At 37.2% G+C, this 21,454-nt stretch overlaps 1 protein-coding gene across 3 annotated transcripts in view; it reads left to right on the top strand.

The window, feature by feature from the left end:
- The window catches only part of PBX3 (PBX homeobox 3), a 225,067-nt gene that overhangs the window by 186,916 nt on the left and 16,697 nt on the right, over positions 1–21,454 (top strand). For 2 of the 3 annotated variants that reach the window (XM_050760555.1, XM_050760556.1), the window contains exon 5: positions 5,365–5,500. In XM_050760555.1, the coding sequence (XP_050616512.1) occupies positions 5,365–5,500 (136 nt within the window). Of the gene's footprint in view, positions 1–5,364; positions 5,501–19,622; positions 19,683–21,454 lie in introns of all 3 variants that reach the window. The other variant, XM_050760557.1, reaches the window with a different exon arrangement.

The raw sequence follows: 21,454 nt of genomic DNA, 5'->3' as shown, positions 1-21,454 counted from the left end.
TCTTAATGTTACACTGCTTGTGCATATTATCGGAAAATACTTGGAGATATTGATACTCTGAAGAAGGAAGAGGCATTTCAGTTAATAGCAGTTACCACAAAGCTCCAGAGTCTGTATATCCAAATCAAGAAAGAAAGCCTATCATTTTTCCTGTAAGGATGAAAATTTCCCTTTATCCGAAGCTTTCCCCAAGTTTCACAGGAGTTAGGTAATATATTGTATATGGTAATAAATTGTATGTGGTGACCTACTGAGTGACAGAACAGAAGAATTGTCAACGTCCTAGTGTACGCTGCCTCTGTAGGGATGCCTCTCGGGGCATTGCCAAAGCTTATGATCAATCTGCAGCTTTGGAAAGGAGTTTCTGTTTTGTTTTTCTTTCTTCTCCCATGGAATCTGACAGAGGTGATAATTATCATCCAAATCTCACAATATTAAAGGAAATGACTAAGATAGCTTCTCAACTGGAAAACAAAGTGTGTGGAGCATTTTCAGCGTTTTTCATGTTAGCTCTTTCTTTCCGTCTCAGTTCCTGTCCATCCTTTTGTACGTGAACTAGCACAGTACCTACTAGTCTCCCTGTCTCCAGTCCTACTGCCCTCCAGCCCATCCTCCATATCCCTTGTTTGTTTCTATAACATCACTGTGCTACTCTGATTGCTTTGCTTAAAAACTACGGTAGTTTTCCAATGCTGGATATATGCATACTTCACATATACACTCCTTATCCTGACATTTAAGGCCCGTCCCTGTCTGCATTGCTTCTTTGTTGTTGTGAAGATTTTATTACTCTTTTTTCTATTTAAAAAATGCCAAGCTCACTATGGAAAGTTTGGAAAATATATGGAATAAAAGGATAAAGGATAAAAGTTAACCTCATTTTTATTACCTAAAGAAAAAAAATCACTATAAATGTTTTATTCTCTCTCTTTTTGTTTGGGGGCTTTTTAAAAGAAATATTTCTGTGATGGGTCAATTTACACAGTCTGGTCTGCTTTTTAAAAAATTTACCATGAATACGTAAACATTTCCATGTAGTATAAGCTCTAATTATAAATAGCATTTTAACAATTGAAGTTACCAAATGTATATAAAATAAATAATGTCCTTAGCATTCTCTTATTTTTGAGCATTTAATTTGTCTCCATTAATTATTCTTTTTCTTTTCTTTTCTTTGTTTTTTATTTTTGAGAGGTCTCATTCTGTCACCCAGGCTGGAGTGCAGTAAATGATGTTCTCATGGCTCACTGCAGCCTCAACTTCCCAGGCTCAAGTGATCTTCCTGCCTCTGCCTCCCGAGTAGCTGGGAGGCATGTGTCACCATGCTTGGATAATTTTTGTATTTTTTTGTAGAGATGATGTTTCACCATGTTCCCCAGGCTGGTCTTGAACTCCTGAGCTCAAGCTGTCCTGCCTCCCAAAGTGCTGGGATTACAGGCAGGAGCCACCATGCCCAACCAACTATTAATTTTCATATAATTTCTTCCTTTCTTCCTTTCACAAATATTTATTGGTACTGAGGATATATTGGTAAACAAGACAGGTTAACATACTTGCCCCAATTGAGCTTATATTCTACTTAAGGAAACAGACAGTAAACAAGTGAACAAATATGCCATAACACTGTATTTAATAATGTAATGAAATGTACTAGGGTGGTAAGTGGTATGCAGAAAAATAAAGCAAGTCAAGGAGAGAGAAAATGTAGAGGGTACTATTTTAGATAGATTTTTATTGAAACTAACATTTTAATGAAAATCTTCATGGATTAAACCTTTTTGGTCTTTAGGATTATTTCCTAAGGATCAATTCTTAGAAATGGAATTGTTAGATCAGAGTTTGAACATTTTCAGTGTTCTTATTTATATATCACTAAATTGTTCTTTCCTGTATTTCTTCCAAAAATGAAATGCTTCATGGAATTATGTTTCTACTGCTTAGAATTCGTTCTTTTCCTAAGTCTAACCACTTACTTCCCTGGCTCCCACAACAAACCGTCTCTCTAAGCTGGTTACCAGTAATGAGTCATCATCTGTGAGGGTATCTGGAATGGAGCCTGGAATGGAACCAGTGCTTGTACTTGTTGGATCTAGTGAGATTTTGCTCATCATTCCAGGTCTGGTCTAAATGCTCGCTTTTCTGAAAATCCACCTTAATCACCCCACTGAACTAGCTCTTCCTTCCCTTGAACACTTATACTATGTTTATACAACTATTCAGACCGAACTTCCTGTAGACTCCCTTTTCTTGTAGTTTTTCATGAACATTTCTTCTCTCCCTTAGTAAGCCACAGTGTCATTGAAAACAACAGCCAAGACTTACACATTTGCATTCCCCACAATTCTAGCAAATGACTTATATGTTAGAGGCTATCAAAAATAATTTATTGACTGGCCAGATGAATGAATAATTCCACTTAATACTTTGTAACAGCTCAAATCAGGGTTAAAGAGGTAGTATCAGAAGACAAAAAACATTTTAAAATTACTTGTCAAATTTGAACATTTTATTAAAAAGCCTAATGTAACAAAGATAGTAAAACATATGTCTGATAGAAAGGAATATTTTCTAACATAATTGCTCTCCTTATTTCTGCGGATGCTTTCCCATTCTTGTCAACATGCATGCTTATTTTTTAAATAACTGCATTCATAATGTATACACCTAAATAATTTATTTTTCTTCCATGAAGAGAAAGTATATTAACAGCCTAGAGTGAGCAGAGCCAGAATGAGAGAGTGGCAGAGCTTGGAGCAGAGTCTCTTCTCCCGCAGAGATTGCTGTTAGTAATGTTGTGATGCTGATGGGACACAGGCCTGGACTGATGTGCCACTGCACACTGGCCTGAGGCATAGCCATTTAGAGTGTGGTGAACCCTGGGGGAGTGAAACTGAGGGGAAATGCTTAATGGGCATTTTCTACAGGATGTTTTCTAAAAAATAAATAACGTGTAAGACCAAGTTCTCTCCTGTGCCTTCGAGTGAATGCAAATACTGAGCTTTGGTTCCATCTATTCTTGTAGTGCCTCCCAGCAAGCCCTCTGCACTGAGAAGGCAAGGGGCTCTGCTCTAGGCAAACATGCTCAGTCAGATATATGATTCCCTCGCTCACTCTGACTTCCCATGCTCATGTTTTCTTCATAATTGGAGAAGACGAAGCATGCACCAATGCAAAACATTTAAGAATAAATTTGTGTGGGTCTGTCTCATCTTCTAGTAGAAGTGCTGTAGTTTGGACACAGCCAGAATGTCCAGTGAGCTATTCTGTTTGTTCTCTGAGGTGTTTTGATGTTTGTTAAAAACCACCCCTGGCCAAAAGTGATGTGAGCCAAACTTCTCTTTGCTTTCCTAGACATATTTCTTTTTGATCCTCCTTTCACACGTCCCTATTTCCCAAAGAGATGCACTTGTGTCATCTATTCCCATCTACCCTGGGCCTTGCTCCTGGGCTCCATGTTTTATACTAGGAGTCACAGACTCACATGCTTACATATAGTGGAATTGAGTAGAGTGACTGGATCAGGGATACAGGGAGGGACAAGGAGGGTTAGAGCAGACAGGTGCATATCTAAGGGGGCACTATTACTCAGCTTTAGCCTAGAGCAGCCTTCTAAGAATGTGGGCCCAGTATGGCTGGTATCCCAATTTTTCATAAGAAGTCAGAAACCTAGATTTTTATGAGCAAGTAATTACTGTGTGGTCTCAACAAATAATGTCTATGGGTCAGATAATGCCTGTAAATTTGGCATTTTCAGTATCTAGTCTAGACCTTACCCATGCACCTACTCATCAGAGTGTACCTCTTCAACGTGCTCTCACCTTGGGACCTTGTCTTTCTCTTCAAGCAACACATGACTCCTGCAAAAATGCTAACTGGCCTTCTTTTTGGTGTATTTGTCCTCGTTCCCTTCCTTCCCTGTCTTCCCTTACCACCTTCCCATCCAGTTCATCATCAAATCTTGTTGACTGTAATCCCCAAATAGATCTTGAATCTCATCTTCATCTCCCAGAAAACAATAGTTTAACCCTCCTAAAAATTATTGAAATTAAGAAATTTCAGGACTAAAACCTGAGTTGTTTTGATCAGACCTAGATTTCTTACTCCCTTGACTCTCCCTTAATGTTGAAATGTAGATGACATACTTAACCTGCCATATGAGTGACATCATTTTGACTAGAAGAATCTCATACAGTGCATACCTTTACAACAGCCTACTGACTTTGTCTTTTCTGACTGTGGGATATCACAGTTGAGAAGAATTAAGATTATTTGGAAGAGAGTATTAAGAAAATTATCTGGGGAAGGTATTTTCTAGTTACTGGGGTACTTAATTGAAAGTGAATTCTGACAAATGATAATTTTCAGGCTGGAATTCTTTAAAATCTTAATAACAAAACCCAAATATAAATGACATTTTTGCTACTTGAAATATATTGTTAATAAATGCTTGATCTTTTGAAATTCTGTTGCCACCTTCCCAACAAAAACAAAAGAAAAATTTTTGTTCTCTCCTCTTTGCCTAGTGAAGAAAATCATACCCCAGTCCAGGGAGTTGCTTAAGCAGAAAAACCTAGAAATCCTTCCCGATGTATTTTTTTTTCCCCTAAACTTCCTTCTCTATCTACCTCACTCACTCCTCCCATTCAATACATCATCAGGTCCTATTGCTTTTACCTTTCAAGTAGATCTTGAATCTTATTTTCATTGCTCTCACCTTGTGCCAAGTTACTATCATCTTCATTTTGACCAGTGCAGTCATCTCCTAAAATGGGCTTTGTAGTTCTTTTCATGCCCTCCTCCAACTATTCTCAGCAATCAGAATGATCTTTTAAAAACATGAAACTTAAAACCTTTAATAGTTTCCTATTGCACTCAGCATAAAATCCAAAAATTTTTATAGAGTCCACTGAGCTTCTATAATCTGCCCCCTGCCCATCCTTCCAGACACATCTCACACATTCCCTTTTACAGTGCTCCAACCTGCTCTAACCCTTTAGACAAGATATTTCTGTTTCAGAACTCTTCCTCTGCCCAGTCCTCTTCCCTGTAAGCTCTCTGATAGACCTTGTTTGTTCTCACTGGATCTTCATTGAATACCTAAAATATTAGGTCCTCGAAGAATGAAGCACAATTAATTGTGTTTCATAGTCTGGTATTTTTCTCAGTGATCCTACATCTTAAAATGAGTTGGATAATGCTTTGGAGGATGTCTAGAACATAACTTACAATATTATAGAAATAAATTAGAACTTAAGGATGTTTAAAAAGAGAAATCTACTTTTTTGGTATCATCCTAATTAACCTATCCCTCTTAGGTTAATGTTGATTGTAACTGCAATTCTTTTTTTTTCACTCTTATCATAGACGGAAAAGGCGTAACTTCAGTAAACAGGCCACAGAAATCTTGAATGAATATTTTTACTCACACCTCAGCAACCCCTACCCCAGTGAAGAAGCCAAAGAGGAGCTGGCCAAGAAATGCAGCATCACAGTGTCACAGGTGAGAAAGGACCCATGGGTCTGTCTTGTTCCCTGTGGATACAGGAACCCCATTCCTCCCTCAGGGCGTTATAATCAAATTTCATATCCAAATGTTCTATCATCAAAAAAGATACAAAGAAAATGTAGATATTTCTACAGTTTTAGGCAAGATTTTAAACCTTTGATAATTTTTTTTTTTTTTTTTTTTTTTTTTGAGACAGAGTCTCTCTCTGTCGCCCAGGCTGGAGTGCAGTGGCCGGATCTTGGCTCACAGCAAGCTCCGCCTCCCGGGTTCACGCCATTCTTCTGCCTCAGCCTCTGGAGTACCTGGGACTATAGGGCCCGCCACCTCGCCCGGCTAGTTTTTTTTGTATTTTTTTAGTAAAGACGGGGTTTCACCAGGTTAGCCAGGATGGTCTCGATCTCCTGACCTCGTGATCCGCCCGTCTTGGCCTCCTAAAGTGCTGGGATTACAGGCTTGATCCACCGCGCCCACCCAACCTTTGATAATTTTTAAAAACCCTAAGTGGCAAGGAATCAAGACCACCACCACCCCCATTCCCCATTGTAAATCTTCTCTAGAGAGGACATAAACATGCCATGGGGAGAGAGACAGTTTACACTTAAGTGACTCTCCAGTAAATGGCATGTATTCCTGATTTCACTGATTTAGATGACTGACCTAAGCTTCTACCAGCAAGAAACCAATTTATTTTGTTGCTGAAAGGAAATTTAGTATAACTCTTTGGTGAAAGCTTTGAGGAATTCACCAGGCCCTTTCTTGGTAACATACTACAATGTTTGAGTCCCCGGGATTTCTTTGCTTCCTTGTTATCCATTAAACACGAGAATTAAATTCATGCTTTCAGGGTTTTTGGTTTTGGGGTTTTAAAAAAAAGTTTATTTGTAATAATTTCTGACCCTGAAGTTAGTTGTCATATTCTAACAAAAATACATTCAGTTTTAGTCAAATAGACTGGTATTTGGACTGAGGATTGGAAACAAATAAATTAGCAAACACCTGTACCTCTTTAGAACATAAATATATCCTATTAGCATTACCTCTAAAATACAAATTTATTTAAATGTTCATGTTATTGTTAATAGATGACATTTGAAGAGCATTTCTTTATAGCATGCAAAAGCAGCAGTTTACCAACCAGTTTTTGTAGTGAAACTTAAGGAAAAGCTGACCCTTGTCAAAAATTTCAGTGTTCACTAGGGGTCACATGAAACCATTTTTATAAGTAGTTTCTAAATAAATACTCGTGCTGTAGATAAAGTTCAAGATCCCCTTCAAGTTCCAATGAGGGTCTCATGTCAGTGTATGAAGTCATTGTTATTTAAGGGAATAGGGCCTGGGTGTAAGATGATTTCCAGCTCCTCTTTTGGCATTATTTTCTGTAGAAACTCAAGAGCAAGCTTTGATTCATAACTAAGATTTCATTCAAGGTTTATTGTCATTTCTCTTATGAAATGGTATATCTTGATTTCTTTGTACGCAGTTAGAAATGGAATATAACTGATTTGGATTACCAGCTTACATAGACATATATTATATAAAACATTACAAACTGGGTTACTTACTTCCATATGAAATATGGAGGAATAGTATGATATGCTGGGTTAGCTGGAGAAGACAAAATTAAAAGAAGAATCGTTTCAAGTAGGGTTTTATGGTGAGTGCCTTTTCCCTGAACATTAATGAAAGGATTAGGTTCATGCCAAACACCAGATGATGATGCCACGTCTGGTTTTCCTGTTCTCACAACCACTCTCTGACTTAGAATTTGAATGTTTATGGATGAATTTAAGGTATTTTCTTGCTTCCACTCTTTTTTTAAAAACACTTCTATAATATCTGCACCATTAGAGAATAACACAGATTAATATCATCTATTTCAAAAACAATGAAATCTGGAGTTTTCATTAGCTGTAGTACTTCACACTTTGTGTGTAGTGTAGAGTGTGCTCAGTACACACTTGTGGAATAAGTGATAAAAAGGTTTCCTTCTGGCTATTCTAAACTAGGGAGTTTTAACTTCTAAAATAGGCTAGGAACCCATTTACCAGTGTGTGTTTTTTAAAATAGTTAATTACTAAATTTATTTCACTTGTTTTCTATGGAAAAATAGCTTTATTATGTTTTGATTTTTTTTTTAAGCAATTGCTGAGAAAAAGGTACAGAGGTAGAAATAATATAGATATAGCTCTATTACTTTGTCTAAAAAGCAAACTTTCTGACCTTGTTTCTTCCAGGTCAGCCTTTCAAACACAGAATTTCAGAAATAAGTTATGCTTATAAATTTTATGCTTATAAATTAATGGCCTTTTGTTTAAGTTTTTAAAAAGTGAAAGCAAAGGATTTCTGTTCCAGGCCTGACAGGTCAACTGCTTTTTCTTTTTCTTTTTTTAAGACAGGGTCTCACTCTGTCGCACAGGCTGCAGTGCAGGGTATGTTTGAACTGTAACTTTGAACTCCTGGGCTCAAGCAATCCTCCTGCCTCAGCCTCCTGATTGCTAGGACTACAGGCATGCCACCACACCCAGCTAATTTTTTAATTTTTTTGTACAGACAGGGTTTCACCCTGTTGTCCAAGCTGGTCTTGAACTCCTGGCCTCAAGTGATCCTCCAGCCTCAGCCTCCCAAAGTGCTGGGATTACAAGCATGAACCACTGCACCTGGCTAACTACTTTCAAAAGAGAAAAAAATATTGTTTAAAATGTAAATCATACTGAAATACAATGAAATTTAGAATCCAGAAATTGTTCATAGAGAAAACTAACTTCAAAAATATTGAAACCCCCTGAAAACAGGCAACTGGAATAATACTATATTTACTAGATGTAGAATATATGAAACTGTGATTTATTATTTACTGCAACTGCTTATAATAATAGGGAAACTTCAGAAGAAATGTAAGGCAATATCTTTAGTGCTGTAAGGGCAGGCTAGAATTTCTTAAACAGGACATAAAATGTGTAAGGAACAAAAGAAAAGATTGATAGATTCAATGGTAGAACTTTTGTTTATCAAGGTACTTAATAAAGACTGAAAACATCAACGTGATACAACCATTGAGTAAAGATTGGATCAGATATAATTATCAATAGATATTATATCTAGAGGAAAATTTAGATGAAGAACAAGTTGCAAGAGATTTTTAAAAAGTAATAATAAAGTGAAGAAATGGAACAAAAACTTGACCAAGTGATCAGAATCAACATCACCAAGGAGGAGCAGACAGACATTAGGTGTAGTACTTCATCCAAGAACATAACCTGAATCTAATCACAAGACAACACCAGACAAATCCCAAATGAGGAATGTTCTATTGAGGACAGAAGCGGGGAGGGAGCATTATTCTTTAAAAACATCCAAGAAAGGCCATGGAAATGTTCTAGATTAAAAGAAGCTAAAGAGATATGACAAGTAATTTCAATACTTTACCCTAGATTGGATTCTGTACTGTAGGGAAAACCATACCATAAAGGATATTGTTGGGTTAAATTTACTGAAGTAAGTTGAAATTGATAATTGTACTATGGTTATGTGAGAGAATCTCTCTAGACTTAGCAAATACACACTGACTGACTTAGGGGTAAAGGACCATGATGTATGTAACTTAGCCTCAAATGTTCAGAAAAAAAAAATGTGTGTTTGCATGTATATGTGTGTATGTGTGTATATGAACAGACATACACACACAGAGAGAACATGAGTGCCCACAAAGATAAAACAAATGGGGGAAAATGTTAATAATAGGGGAAGGGCATATACAGATATCTCTTTATGTCATTTTTATTGTTGCAGCTTTTTTGCACGTTTGAAATTATTTTCAAATAAAATATTTTCTAAACTGTGGGGACAGTCCACAGACTGCAAGAAGATACTTACAAGTGTATAAACAACAGAGGATTAAAACATAAAATATAAGGAGTGCCTATAAATTAATAAGAAAAGGCAAAAAACCTATTTCAAAAATAGGCAAGAGAGTCAAAAGAAGGATTTCATGGAAGAAAAAATAGAAATGGTCAATTGTATGAAAAGATCCTCATTCTTATTAGCTATCAGGAAAATGTGATTTAAAAATTGCAGTGAAATAACTTACATTTCCTAGTTTGGCACATTCTGCTACCAAGAATGTGTAGCAGTAGGAGCCCTTATAATATTGGTGGTAGGGATGTAAATTGATATAGTCACTTCGGAAAACTTCTGACATTATTTTATAAATTTAAACATGCATATACCATTCAACCCACAATTTCTAGAATACCTCTTGTCTGTATTTCAGGAAACACTGGTAAGAACATTCATAGTAACATTGTTTGAAATGGCAAAAAATTTGAAACAAACCATTTGTCCACAGACCGGAGAAATGAATAAATATGCTTTGTTATAATCCCACAATAGAACACTATACAGCAGTGGAAAAAGAGTGATCTACATGTATCAATTCATGTTGAGTGAAAAATGCAAATTGGAGAATACACGTAACATAACATTTTTACAAAGTTTAAAACCAAGCAAGCTAAACAGCATATTGTCAGGGGACACTTATATATGGTTAAACATAAAGGAAGAAAGGCAATAATAAAATTTAAAAAGGGCCGGGTGTGGTGGCTCACGCCTGTAATCCCAGCACTTTGGGAGGCCAAGACGGGTGGATCACCTGAGATCGAGAGTTTGAGACCAGCCTGACCAACATGGAGAAACCTTGCCTCTACTAAAAATACAAAAAGTAGCCAGGCGTGGTGGTGCACACCTGTAATCCCACCTACTCAGGAGGCTGAGGCAGGAGAATCACTTGAATCCAGGAGGTGGAAGTTGTGGGGTGAGCCGAGATCATGCCTTTGCACTCCAGCCTGGGCATCAAGAGCAAAACTCCATCTAAAAAAAAAAAAAGAAGAATCCAATGATATGGGATCAAGAAAGAACAATCAAGGAGTTTCAGTGTTACTAATAGTCTTTCTTAATTTTAGTGGCAGGTTTACAGAGATTAATTATTATGCATTACAAACCTGCATATATAAGGCAAGAAAGTCTCATGTCAGTTATTAAATCTAAATAATAGAATTTAAAAAGACTGTTTCCATTCGTTTAACAAATATTTATTGAATAATGCTGATTATGTGCCGAATACTATGCTAGGGATGAAAGAGACATCAGTGAACTTAACCAGACAGACCCGTGTCCTAACTGATAGAAATGTGTACATATACTCACTGAAAGATATCTATAGGAATATCCTTAGTAACAGTATCCATAATAGCCAAAACTAGAAACAATGCAAATGTCCATCAATAGGAAAATAGGTATATTTATGTATATTTGGAATATTTATGTATGATATATTTATGTGTGGTATATTTATGTATATTTGGAATGTTATTTAACAATGAGAATGAATGAACTATAACCACATGTAACTACATAATGCTAAGTAAAAGAAGTGCTTGATTTCATTTATAAAAAATGGAAAAACCAACTTGATTTCATTTATAAAAAATAGAAAAACAAGCAAAATTAACCTTGGGGTTAGAAATCAGATTAATAGTTATCTTTGGGGGAATGGTGATTGGAAGGAGGAAGAAGTATTTCTCGATCTAAGTGGTAGTTCCATGGGTATGTTCACTTTATGAAAATTCATTAAACTCTTTACCTATGATGTGTGGCCCTTTTTTGTATATTTTTATTTTATTTGACTAAAGAGTTTGCTTACAAAACAAAAACAAGCCTGCCCTCATGGAATTACATTTTTGTGGGAGTATACAGATAAGTAAACAAGATAGTTACGAAGTGATAGTTAGTCTTGACGAATAAAGGAGGGAAGGAGTTAGAGGATGCAATTTTTAATAGGGTGGTAAAGAAAGCCCCTCCTGAGGAGGTATCTTTTGGTTAGATTGAAGGAGATGAAGACAAGTCATGTGGATAATCAGTGAGGAACATTCTAGCAGAGGGAACAGCAAGTACAGAGGCCCTGAGGTAGAAGTGCCCTAAGCAAGGGAGCAAGTAGTAGGCGATGAAGTTAAAGATGCTGGGGAAGAAATAAATGGTTCATGGGCCTTCTAGGCCGTGGTGATGACTTGGGCTTTCACTGTGAGATGGGGAACTGAGGAGTGACATGGATCTGACTTAAGTTTTATAGGATCACCATGGCAGCTATACTGACAATAGACCCTGGGAGGCAAGGGAAAGCAGAGATATCAGTTGGGGTACACTTGAGTGTTCACTCAAGTGAGTATTTGTTATAGAAATGATGAAATGTGACTGGGTTCTGGATAAATTGTGAAGGTACAGGGTTTCCTGATAGGTTGGATGTAGGATGTGTGAGAAAGAGATTTGCTAAACCAGAATTTGAAATTTCTGATTTCTTGACTTGCTTTGATTAAGTAAGCTGGAGTTCCCCTTTTACCTAACATCCTGAAAATTGACAAAAGAAGAAACTATTTCACATGTCATATGCACTGAGAATCATACTTAAATTGTCACATACTCTTAATTAGTAGAGCAGATATTAGTATAATTTTATTTTTTGGAATAGAGCTAATTTACATTGATTATTTGAGTTATTAAGCCATAAAAAACTTCATTCTTCTCCTAATTCCAATTTTGAATTTGAGTAACTGGCTGTATTTTCTCTGCTAGGTGTTTTTAGAATGAAAAATGTTAACTTATTCTTCATTTCTACCGTAATTGAAATGTACTGTAAAGAAAGGATTGATTTAAAAACAAAAACAAATGAGAACCAGAAATGGTAGAGAGATTAAGTGACAGCATTAAGACTCATTCATTTATTCATTCAATCAACATATTTTAGAGCTCTTAAAGTGGCAAATAAGACCTGCTTTTATAATAGTCTAATGTAGATACCAACACAATCTCACCCATTCAGGTGAGGAAACTGAAGTTCAGAGAAGTTAAGTGATTTGACAGGGGTCACAAGCCTTAGTGAGTAGGGGACTTGGGGATTTTTACACAGAGATTCTTAATAAAGGGGGAGAAACTGAAGTCTTACTTTTTTTCCTGCAAGAGGCAATGTGATTCATTCATCCCCAGGGTCCAGGCTGCAGAGTACTGGTTTGTGAGGTACAGACCTTGGCTTATATCACTAGGGCTGCATCATTTTCCTGCTAAGCTACTTTAGAGACTCTAGGCTAGTTAGTAGTCTGAGGTCTCTTTACTCATTAAACTACTTATTCCAAAGCAGTGAATATTCAGTAAGCTAATTAAAATTTGTAAGTAAGATTTCCTTATTAAAAAAACTATTAAAATAAGAAGAAGCCCGTTAAAATAATAATTAGAGCAGGAAAAAAGAAGATGACTATCAAATTACAGTACTTTTTTTCAGCTATACATAAAAGCCTTTTCAGTTGCTTTGGCAGTAGACAGAAGGCAGAAGTAGATTTCTACTGCAAGTATGCAGTTGGTAAACCAGAAACAAGTTGAAGGAAAAGGCAACTTATTTTGTTAAAACGATTCTTTCACATGTCTTAAAAGAAAGCTACAGACCCTCTGTTCTAAAAGCTCTGATTGTGTATCCCAGTGGAGGTGGGACATCATTAAACAGTGTGCCGAGAATAAAAGAGCAGGTTGTAAAAAGATGGGAGCTTTGAGGATGCTGTAGCACCAAGTACAGATGAGGCATATCTGCAAGATTTAAAGAAAACAGAGGAGCTTCTGATTTTTTTGTTGCTGTTGTTGTTCTCTACAGACAATCAGCACCATGATTAGTGTGGTGCTTAAAGCTTGCTCCAGCAATATCAGATATTATATTTATTTTAGAATTGACTATCTTGAGGAAATCTCTAACACGCAGTTGATATGATACCCAAACAAAGGATAAAGAGACAATTTTTCCGGCTGGGCATGGTGGTTCACACCTGTAATCCCAGCACTTTGGGAGGTTGAGGCGGGCAGATCGCCTGAGCTCAGGAGTTCAAAACTACCTGGGCAACCTCGTCTCTACTAAAATACAAAAAATTAGCCAGGCGTGGTGGCACGTGCCTGTAGTCCCACCTACTCAGGAGGCTGAGGGAGGAGAATCACTTGAGCCTGGATGCGGAGGTTGCATTGAGCCAACATCATGCCACTGCACTCCAGCTTGGGCTACCGAGTGAGACTCTGTCTCAAAAAAAAAAAAAAAAAGAGAGAGAGAGAGACAATTTCCAGCTTAGATTTAGTGTTTTGGAGTTTCCCTATACCTGGAAGAAGTCGTAATCAAAATTGTGGTTCCTCCATTTTTTGTCCCCTTTGCCTTCTTTTACCTATTCCTTCTCTTCTTCCTTCCAGTTGAGTATTCTTACCAGTTTTTCTCATGCTAGTCTCAGCACTGTGTCTAACCTTTCCGTTGGCCTGGCTTCCATGAGGCATTTGAGGCTAATAGGTCAATAAATAAGCCAGGGTCCCAGTAGAAAACAGATGCCACACTCAAACTGGAATAATTGGAGGACACTTTATAAGTGAGGTAAAACAACTTGCCCAAGGTCACTGAGCAAGTGACCATTTACAATAGTGTGGACACAGTGTAGGGAAACCACAAAGGATAATACTAGTGATTGGTTCTGTTACCCACTTGGCCTGAAGAGATGAGGGCAAGGTCAGTAGATCTGAAGACAGAGGAGGTGTGTGGAGAAGGCCAGTGACTGAGACCTGAGAAAAGGCAGCCTTATAGTGCAGGAGTCAGGAAAACAAATACTGTGATCTCACTCTTTTCCCTTCCCATCTGCTGCCAGTGCCTACTATTGGCCAGAAGCCTGAGGGCACCCAGGGCAGCCTTCTGGGGCCCATGACAGGGTATACAGCGGTTAGGGAGGAGTGAACAGAAGATAGACAATGTAGTCCAAAGGGTGAAGACACCTGGTCAGAACAGGCTCCACGCTCAAGCCTCCTGACTTCCCACTTCTGTTGATTCTTCGATGTTTGCATCCAGAAACCTTCTCCAGAGATGCTCCTGGGCTTTCCTTGTTTCTTCTCTTTTGATTTCTCTCCTCTCCCAATTCTTCTGTCAGCTATGTGGAGAACACATTTTTCTAAATAAGTATGGGTTTTGAGAGTAGAAACTACAGTTTAAATAAGTTTAAAGTACCTTTGGCTAGATCAAATACCAGGATTTTTGGCTATTTTCCTAATTTGCTCAATAGGTACTTAGTGCCTACTATATGTTAGGCACTATGCCTGGCACTGTGGCAAAGAAAGGTCAGTAAGATAGGGTTCTTCTCCCCAAGAAGTATTGAATTTGTTGGGGGAAACAGACAGATGTGTTACTGACAGAATATAAAAGTTACCTGAGGAAGCACACAGGCACAAATGGATGCCATGTGAGGAATATAGTACAAAGAGGGGTTTACTTTCTACTGAGAGGATCAGGAAAGACCTTCTAGAGAAAATGATGTGTAGAACCTGGAGAAGGATGAATAAGACTTTGGGAGAAAGGGTATTCTAAGCAGAGGAAACTCAGAAGCAAAAAACAGTTATGTTAGGAAAACAGTTTAATAAGTCTGGAGCCTGTGTTGTTATGTGGGGGGTGAGGGATTTTATTATAAGACTTAAGGCTACAGACTGTGAAGACTCAGAGAATCCTGAACTAAAACCCCAGCTCCTCCCCAGTTTATTAGCTCAGTGACCTTGGGCAAGTCGTTTTACCTCACTGTGCCTCCTTTCCTCATGTGTGTAGTTGGGATAAAAATAGCGTGTACTGGCCAGGCATGGTGGCTCACACCTGTAATCCCAGCACTTTGGGAGGCTGAGGCGGGCAGATTGCTCAAGCTCAGGAGTTCAATACTAGCCTGGCCAACATGGTGAAACCCCGTATCTACTAAAAATACAAAAAATTAGCCGGGCATGGTGGTGCAACACCTGTAGTCCTAGCTACTCAGGAGGCTCAGGCAGGAGAATTGCTTGAATCCAGGAGGCAGAGTTTGCAGTAAGCCGAGATTATGCCACTGCACTCCAACCTGGGCAACAGAGTGAGGCTCCGTCTCAAAAAGAAAAAAAAAATAGCGTGTACTTCCTAGGGTTACGGGAGTTTCAGTAAGATAAAACATGTGTAAAGCACCTGGCAAAGTGCCTATCACAGAGTAAGTGAAGATATAATAGTAATTATTGTTATGCAGTTTCTCCTGCTTGGAATTGTCTCTCCCTGCCCCCTGCCAAACACATACAGACATCTTATTAATTTCTACTCCTTCAAAGCTCACTTCAAATATCATTTCTTCAAGAAGGCTTTCTGTGATACTTCCAGTTCCTATCCTCCATTGTATATTCTCATAACTTCTTTTCCCCATGATCGTAACTAAATAATGATTTGTTAAATACTGTTCCCCTGATAGATGGTAAACTTGATTTTGGCCAGAACTACTATCTTATTCACCCTTATATTCTTAATGCCTAGCACAGTGTGTCCAGCACATAGACATTTATTGAAGATGGTGATATTATTAACTGATATAGGAAACACATAAGGAAAAGCTAGTTTGATGGAGGGGACATTAAATCTTGGCAGCAGTTATGCTAGGTTCACATTGCCTTCAGCATCTGTTGGGAAATGTTCAGTTTGGAAATATAACTTAGAAGAAAGGTCAAGGTTAAAGATACAGCTTGGAGGTCATTCACTTAAGTTCCTAGTTGAGGCCCTGGGAATGGATGAAGTTGCCCAGGGAACCTGCAGATAATAAGAAAATAAGGCTGGGGGAAATGACATTTCCCTGATTCCATTGCCAATTCTAAGGTAGTAGCTAAAAGGCTGAGAATTTAAGCAGGGCTTTAGACAACTTTTCACGGGTGAAAAGGTGTGAATTGGTGTCTAGGACCTGCTAAAGGATGCTGCCTTTTTCCCTTTGCTTTGGGTTAGGACTTAAACTGCTAGGGCTACATCTTAGCAGCGAGCACATCAGAAATAGACCCTAATGGAAGATCTGCTATTCTACCTTAGAATACCTCATTCCTTGACATTGGATTGCTGCTATTCATAGGTGCTTGGACAAATCAAATACAAAACTTTTTTTGTGGAGAAAGATAGCAGCATCCTAGACTTCAAATTGTTTCTATAAACAAAGCAAAAAAAAAAAAAAAAAAAAAAAAAAAAAAAACACGAAAACAAAAAAACTGGGCACACAATCAGAAAAAAACAGCTATACAAGACAACATGACAATGTTTCTGGTACAGAAACCAGCAGAAACAACAGACAATAGAAACAGACTCAAAACAGTATAGGAAATAAAGGAATCTGACATGGACTATAAAATAACTATGCTTAATGTCTATAATGGAGGAAAGACAAACTGGACAATTCTGTCAGCGAATTGGAAACCATAAAAAAAAGGGTCAAATAAAAATGTTAGAATCAAAATTAGGAACCCATTGGATTGAGTTAAAAGAAGATTAGACATTGCTGAAAGGAAAATTAGTGGACTGGAAGATGAATCACAAGAAAATAATGATATTGAAGAATACAGAGACAATAGGATAGAAAAATTGGGAGACAGAGAATAGGAGATATAGAGGATACAGTAAGAAAGTCTAATATACATGTGATTGAGCCCCAGAAGCAAATGTGAGAATGGGTCAGAAGCAATATTTTCAATGTAATGACTGAAAACTTTCCAAAACCCATAGCAAATTCCAAGACCTAGACTTGTGAACAACACCAGTCCCCAAACAATAAATAAATAGGAATCCACACTAAACATGGTTGAAACAAAAGCAGCCAGTGGGAAAAGTAAGTTTGCCTTTAATAAAACAAGAATTGAATGACCACTGATTTCTTAACTGAAACAATAAAGACATAATACAGTAGAGTGATACCTTTAAAGAGATGAGTCAGATTAAATGTCAGCCTAGAATTCTGTACCTGCCAAAAATGTCCTTTGATAGTGGAGGTGAAATAAAGACATTTTCAGTCAAAAACTGTAATAATTTTTCTCATTTTCTCTCTAAAGGAAATACAAAAAATGTGTTCTGCAGACAGAAATAAAAAGATTACAGATACAGGGTAGGAGATACAGGAAGGAGTAGAAAAGCAAAGAAAAGGATAAATATGTATGTAAATCTAAGTGAGTAGTACTGTTTAAAGTAAAGATAATGTCTTATTTTGCTTACGGTATGTATAGACTTAAAATATACAACAATAATGCCTTGTAAGTTATGAAAGGAGAGTAACTGTTCCAAGACTCTTACGTTTTCTGGAAAAGATGGCAAAAATACCAATTAGTGAAAAAGTACCAATTAATGTTGGACTTGAATGATCGAGAAAGTGTAAATCTCCAGGGTAGTCATAAAAAAAAGTAAAAGAATATATAGCTTTCAAATTAATAAAGAGAGACAGAGACATAGAATACTTTTTTTAAAATAAGCAGTCTAAAAGATGGCAAGGGAAAAAGAAAAAATGCATAGTAAGTGGGACAAATAGGAAGTAAATAGGAAGTAGTTAGTAAGATGATAGGCTTATACCTAAATATGTCAGTAATCACATTAAAGTAAATGAATTTAATACTCTAAGTAATAGAGTCAGGATTTAAAAATGAAACTTAATTATGTGTTCTCTAAAAGACATATTTAAAATATAAGGACATAGAAAGTATAGCAGTATGAAAAAATGTAAATGTGCACAATAGCCAAAAGAAAGTTTGTGTTGATCTAATAATATCAGATAAAGAGCACTTCAAGGAAGCTCAAAAAACATAAAGCAAAACTTATACAATTTTAAAGAAAAATAGACAAATTCAAAATCACTATAGGAGATTTTCACACTTTTCTGTAACTGAACAAGCAGACACATACATATAAGTCAGTAAGGACATAGAACAGTGCTTCTTAAACTTTAGCATACATAAATAAGAATGATCTGGAGAGCTTTTAGAATATAGATTTCTGGGCCCCATTCCCAGAGGTTCTGATTCAAAGTGTATGTAGTGGGGCTGGCAATTTACAGCTCCCAGATTATGCTGATGCTGATGGTTCTGGAACTACACTTTGGAGTAGCACAGATATAGAAGGTTTTAACAATTAGCAGACTTGACCTAATGGACATATATAGAAACACTACAACAACTGCAGAATATACATTCTAATTTTAAGCACTTATAGAACATTTTGAAAGTTGACTATATTCTGGGACAAAGCACCTCTCAATAAATTTTAAACAGTTTAAAACAGACTATGTTTTCTGACTACAGTGGAATTAAACTAGAAATCACAGATAACTAGAAAATAACAGATAACCAAATAAAATTCCATATGTTTAGAAATTAAGCAATATAACCCTTGGGTTAATGAAGAAATCACAATGGAAATTAGAAAATAACTGAATGACAGTGAAAAGATAACATACCAAAACTCATGGGGTACAGCTAAAGCCATGTTTAGAAAGAAATTTATAGCTTTAAATATATATTATATATACATGAATGTGTATGTGGTGTGTGTATGTATGTATATACTGTACATATCTGTATATATGTGCATGTATATCCGTGTGTGTGTATATATATATGCACACGCATACACAGTAGGTCCATTTCTAATTTAATCTACAAACACATTATCTAGGTACAATTTTTCTTGCTCCAGTCTTTATAATAGCAAAAGACTGAAAATTCAGTTCAACCTCCGCCTCCTGGGCTCAAGTGATCCTCCCAACTCAGCCTCCCAAGTAGCTAGGACTACAGGCATGAGCCACCATGCCTGGCTAATTTTTGTATTTTTTGTAGAGATGGAGTTTCACCATATTTCCCAGGCTAGTCTCAAACTCCTAAGCTCAAACCATCTTCCTGCCTCGGCCTCCCAAAGTGCTGGAATTATAGGCATGAGCCACCGCACCCATCCAGTGCTGTCCTTTCATATCATGTATTTTGATAAACTGGTATTTTAACTTCAGATGACCGTACGTTCTGTGTAGGAAGGCGGAGAAGTCACTCAGACTCTGCTCCAGCACTATTTAGTAACAGTGTGACCTTAAGCAAATTATTTAATGAGTCATTTTTTATCTATAAAATGAGAATAACGATAATTTGCTCAGGGGATCAGGGGTTGATGAAATCATGTATGAAGAGTGTCTAGTACAGGGCCTGGCGTCTCATGAATGTTCATTAAATGCCAGTTGTCATCCATTCAACCTACATTTTCTTGCTGGGCATACAGAGTCTTATAAAGGATCCAAAAGAAAGAGGGAACAAAGTTTCTGACATCCGGCAAACTAGCGTGCTAAGTATTCACAGGCTCCCTGAAGGTGAGATCCAGGGCGGGGCATGAGGGTGTGTCTGTTCTTAGTCTCTGATGGACCTACCATATATATATATTTTGTATTCTTTACTCCAAAAATGCATGAGATTCATTTTTGATGAGAATTAATTATATATATTGAAAGCTTACTATGCTTTTTGAGGATAGGTATACCCGCTTTAACAATTAAATGAAATTTTTCTGGATTTTTGAAAAGAAAAGAAAACTGCAGTGGGTATGTGGTGAGGAATGGTGTTTGAATAAATAAGCGTTTCCCTTAAACAAGAGATGTGACTGTAGGATTTCTTTTCATAGGACACTGAATGCATGTTGATGTTTTTATTTACAGAGATAAGATTTACCTGAAACTTGTCAGAACAAAAAGTCTGGCCCATCGTTATTTGGAGTGCTCTGTGCATTCATTCTGGGATGCTGCTGTGTTGCCTGGGAGATGGCTTCACCTTTCAGCGTAGCTGATGGGAGGCAGTTCCACAGTTGTGATGTCAGTGTTTCAAAATCTGTCAAAGAGGCTTTCCATAGAGCCTAGGAAGGAAAACTACTAAGTTGTATACCTACCACATTTTTTTTCTAATAAGAAAAATAATTTTAAAGAAAAAAAACCTCTTAACTGTAAATGTTGTCTGTGGTAATTTAGAGGCACCCCTCAGCACATGTTTTAGGGAGTTGAACAGTGTCATCCATTTTCTATGTACTGTGGCCACAAGGCTGATGTTTTATACACTTTTGCAGATGAGCCTCTTTGTGAATGTCACGAGCAGTTATCAGTCTATCATGCAGAGGAGAAAGGGCAAAGCTGAACTGTAAGAGTGTCAGCACATTATGGCAATAAAATTTTTCACAGCCTCAAATTTAAAAAATACTGTACTTGACAAGGGAATCTGTTTTAAATTATTTCAAATGCTATGGAAACTGAATTTCTATTTGTTCGGTTCTCCCATTAAAAGTGGGATATTTTCCAAAAGTTGGTTTTCAAGTCATTTGTGATAAATTTGCAACTTCTTTTCTTTTCTCTCTCTCTCGCTCTCTTTTTTTTTTTTTTTTTTTTTTTTGAGACAGTCTCGCTGTGTTGCCCAGGCTGGTGTGCAATGGCTTGATTTCGGCTCACTGCAACCTCCACCTCCCGGGTTCTCCCACAGTTCTCCTGCCTCAGCCTCCTGAGTAGCTGGGACTACAGGCGTGCACCACCATGCCTGGCTAATTTTTGTATTTTTAGTGGAGACGGAGTTTCACCATGTTGACCAGGCTGGTCTCAAACTCCTAACCTCAGGTGATCCACCCACTTTGGCTTCCCAATGTGTTAGGATTACAGGCATGAGCCACCGCACCTGGCCACATTTGCAACTTGTTTTCTTAGAAGAGAAAAAAAAATGTGTGGATTCTTGGGCTAGCCCACATTTTAACCATGAAGGAGCTGAAATATTTTGCACTGAAAAGGTAGAATATAAGTTTGTAGACCTCACCATTTAATACAGTGAAAAAGAAATGAAATTGAGTAAAGAATAATTTTTAAAACTTGTACTAAGTATTAAGAGAAAACAAGTTTTATCAGGCAAGACATAATGAAACGGGCTTTGTAACCTTAGGTGAGTTACATAAACTTTTTGACTTCAGTTTTTGCTTCAGTAAAATTGGGTCTTTGTAACAGTTAAATGAGATAATACATGCAAAATTCCTAATACAGAGCTGGCTCATAATGAGCTCTTTGCAAATGGCCACTGTTTGAAAACAGG

Source organism: Macaca thibetana, chromosome 15 (genome assembly GCF_024542745.1).
Source record: "Macaca thibetana thibetana isolate TM-01 chromosome 15, ASM2454274v1, whole genome shotgun sequence".
Lineage (NCBI taxonomy): Eukaryota > Metazoa > Chordata > Mammalia > Primates > Cercopithecidae > Macaca > Macaca thibetana.
This window is presented reverse-complemented; position numbering and strand designations above follow the sequence as displayed.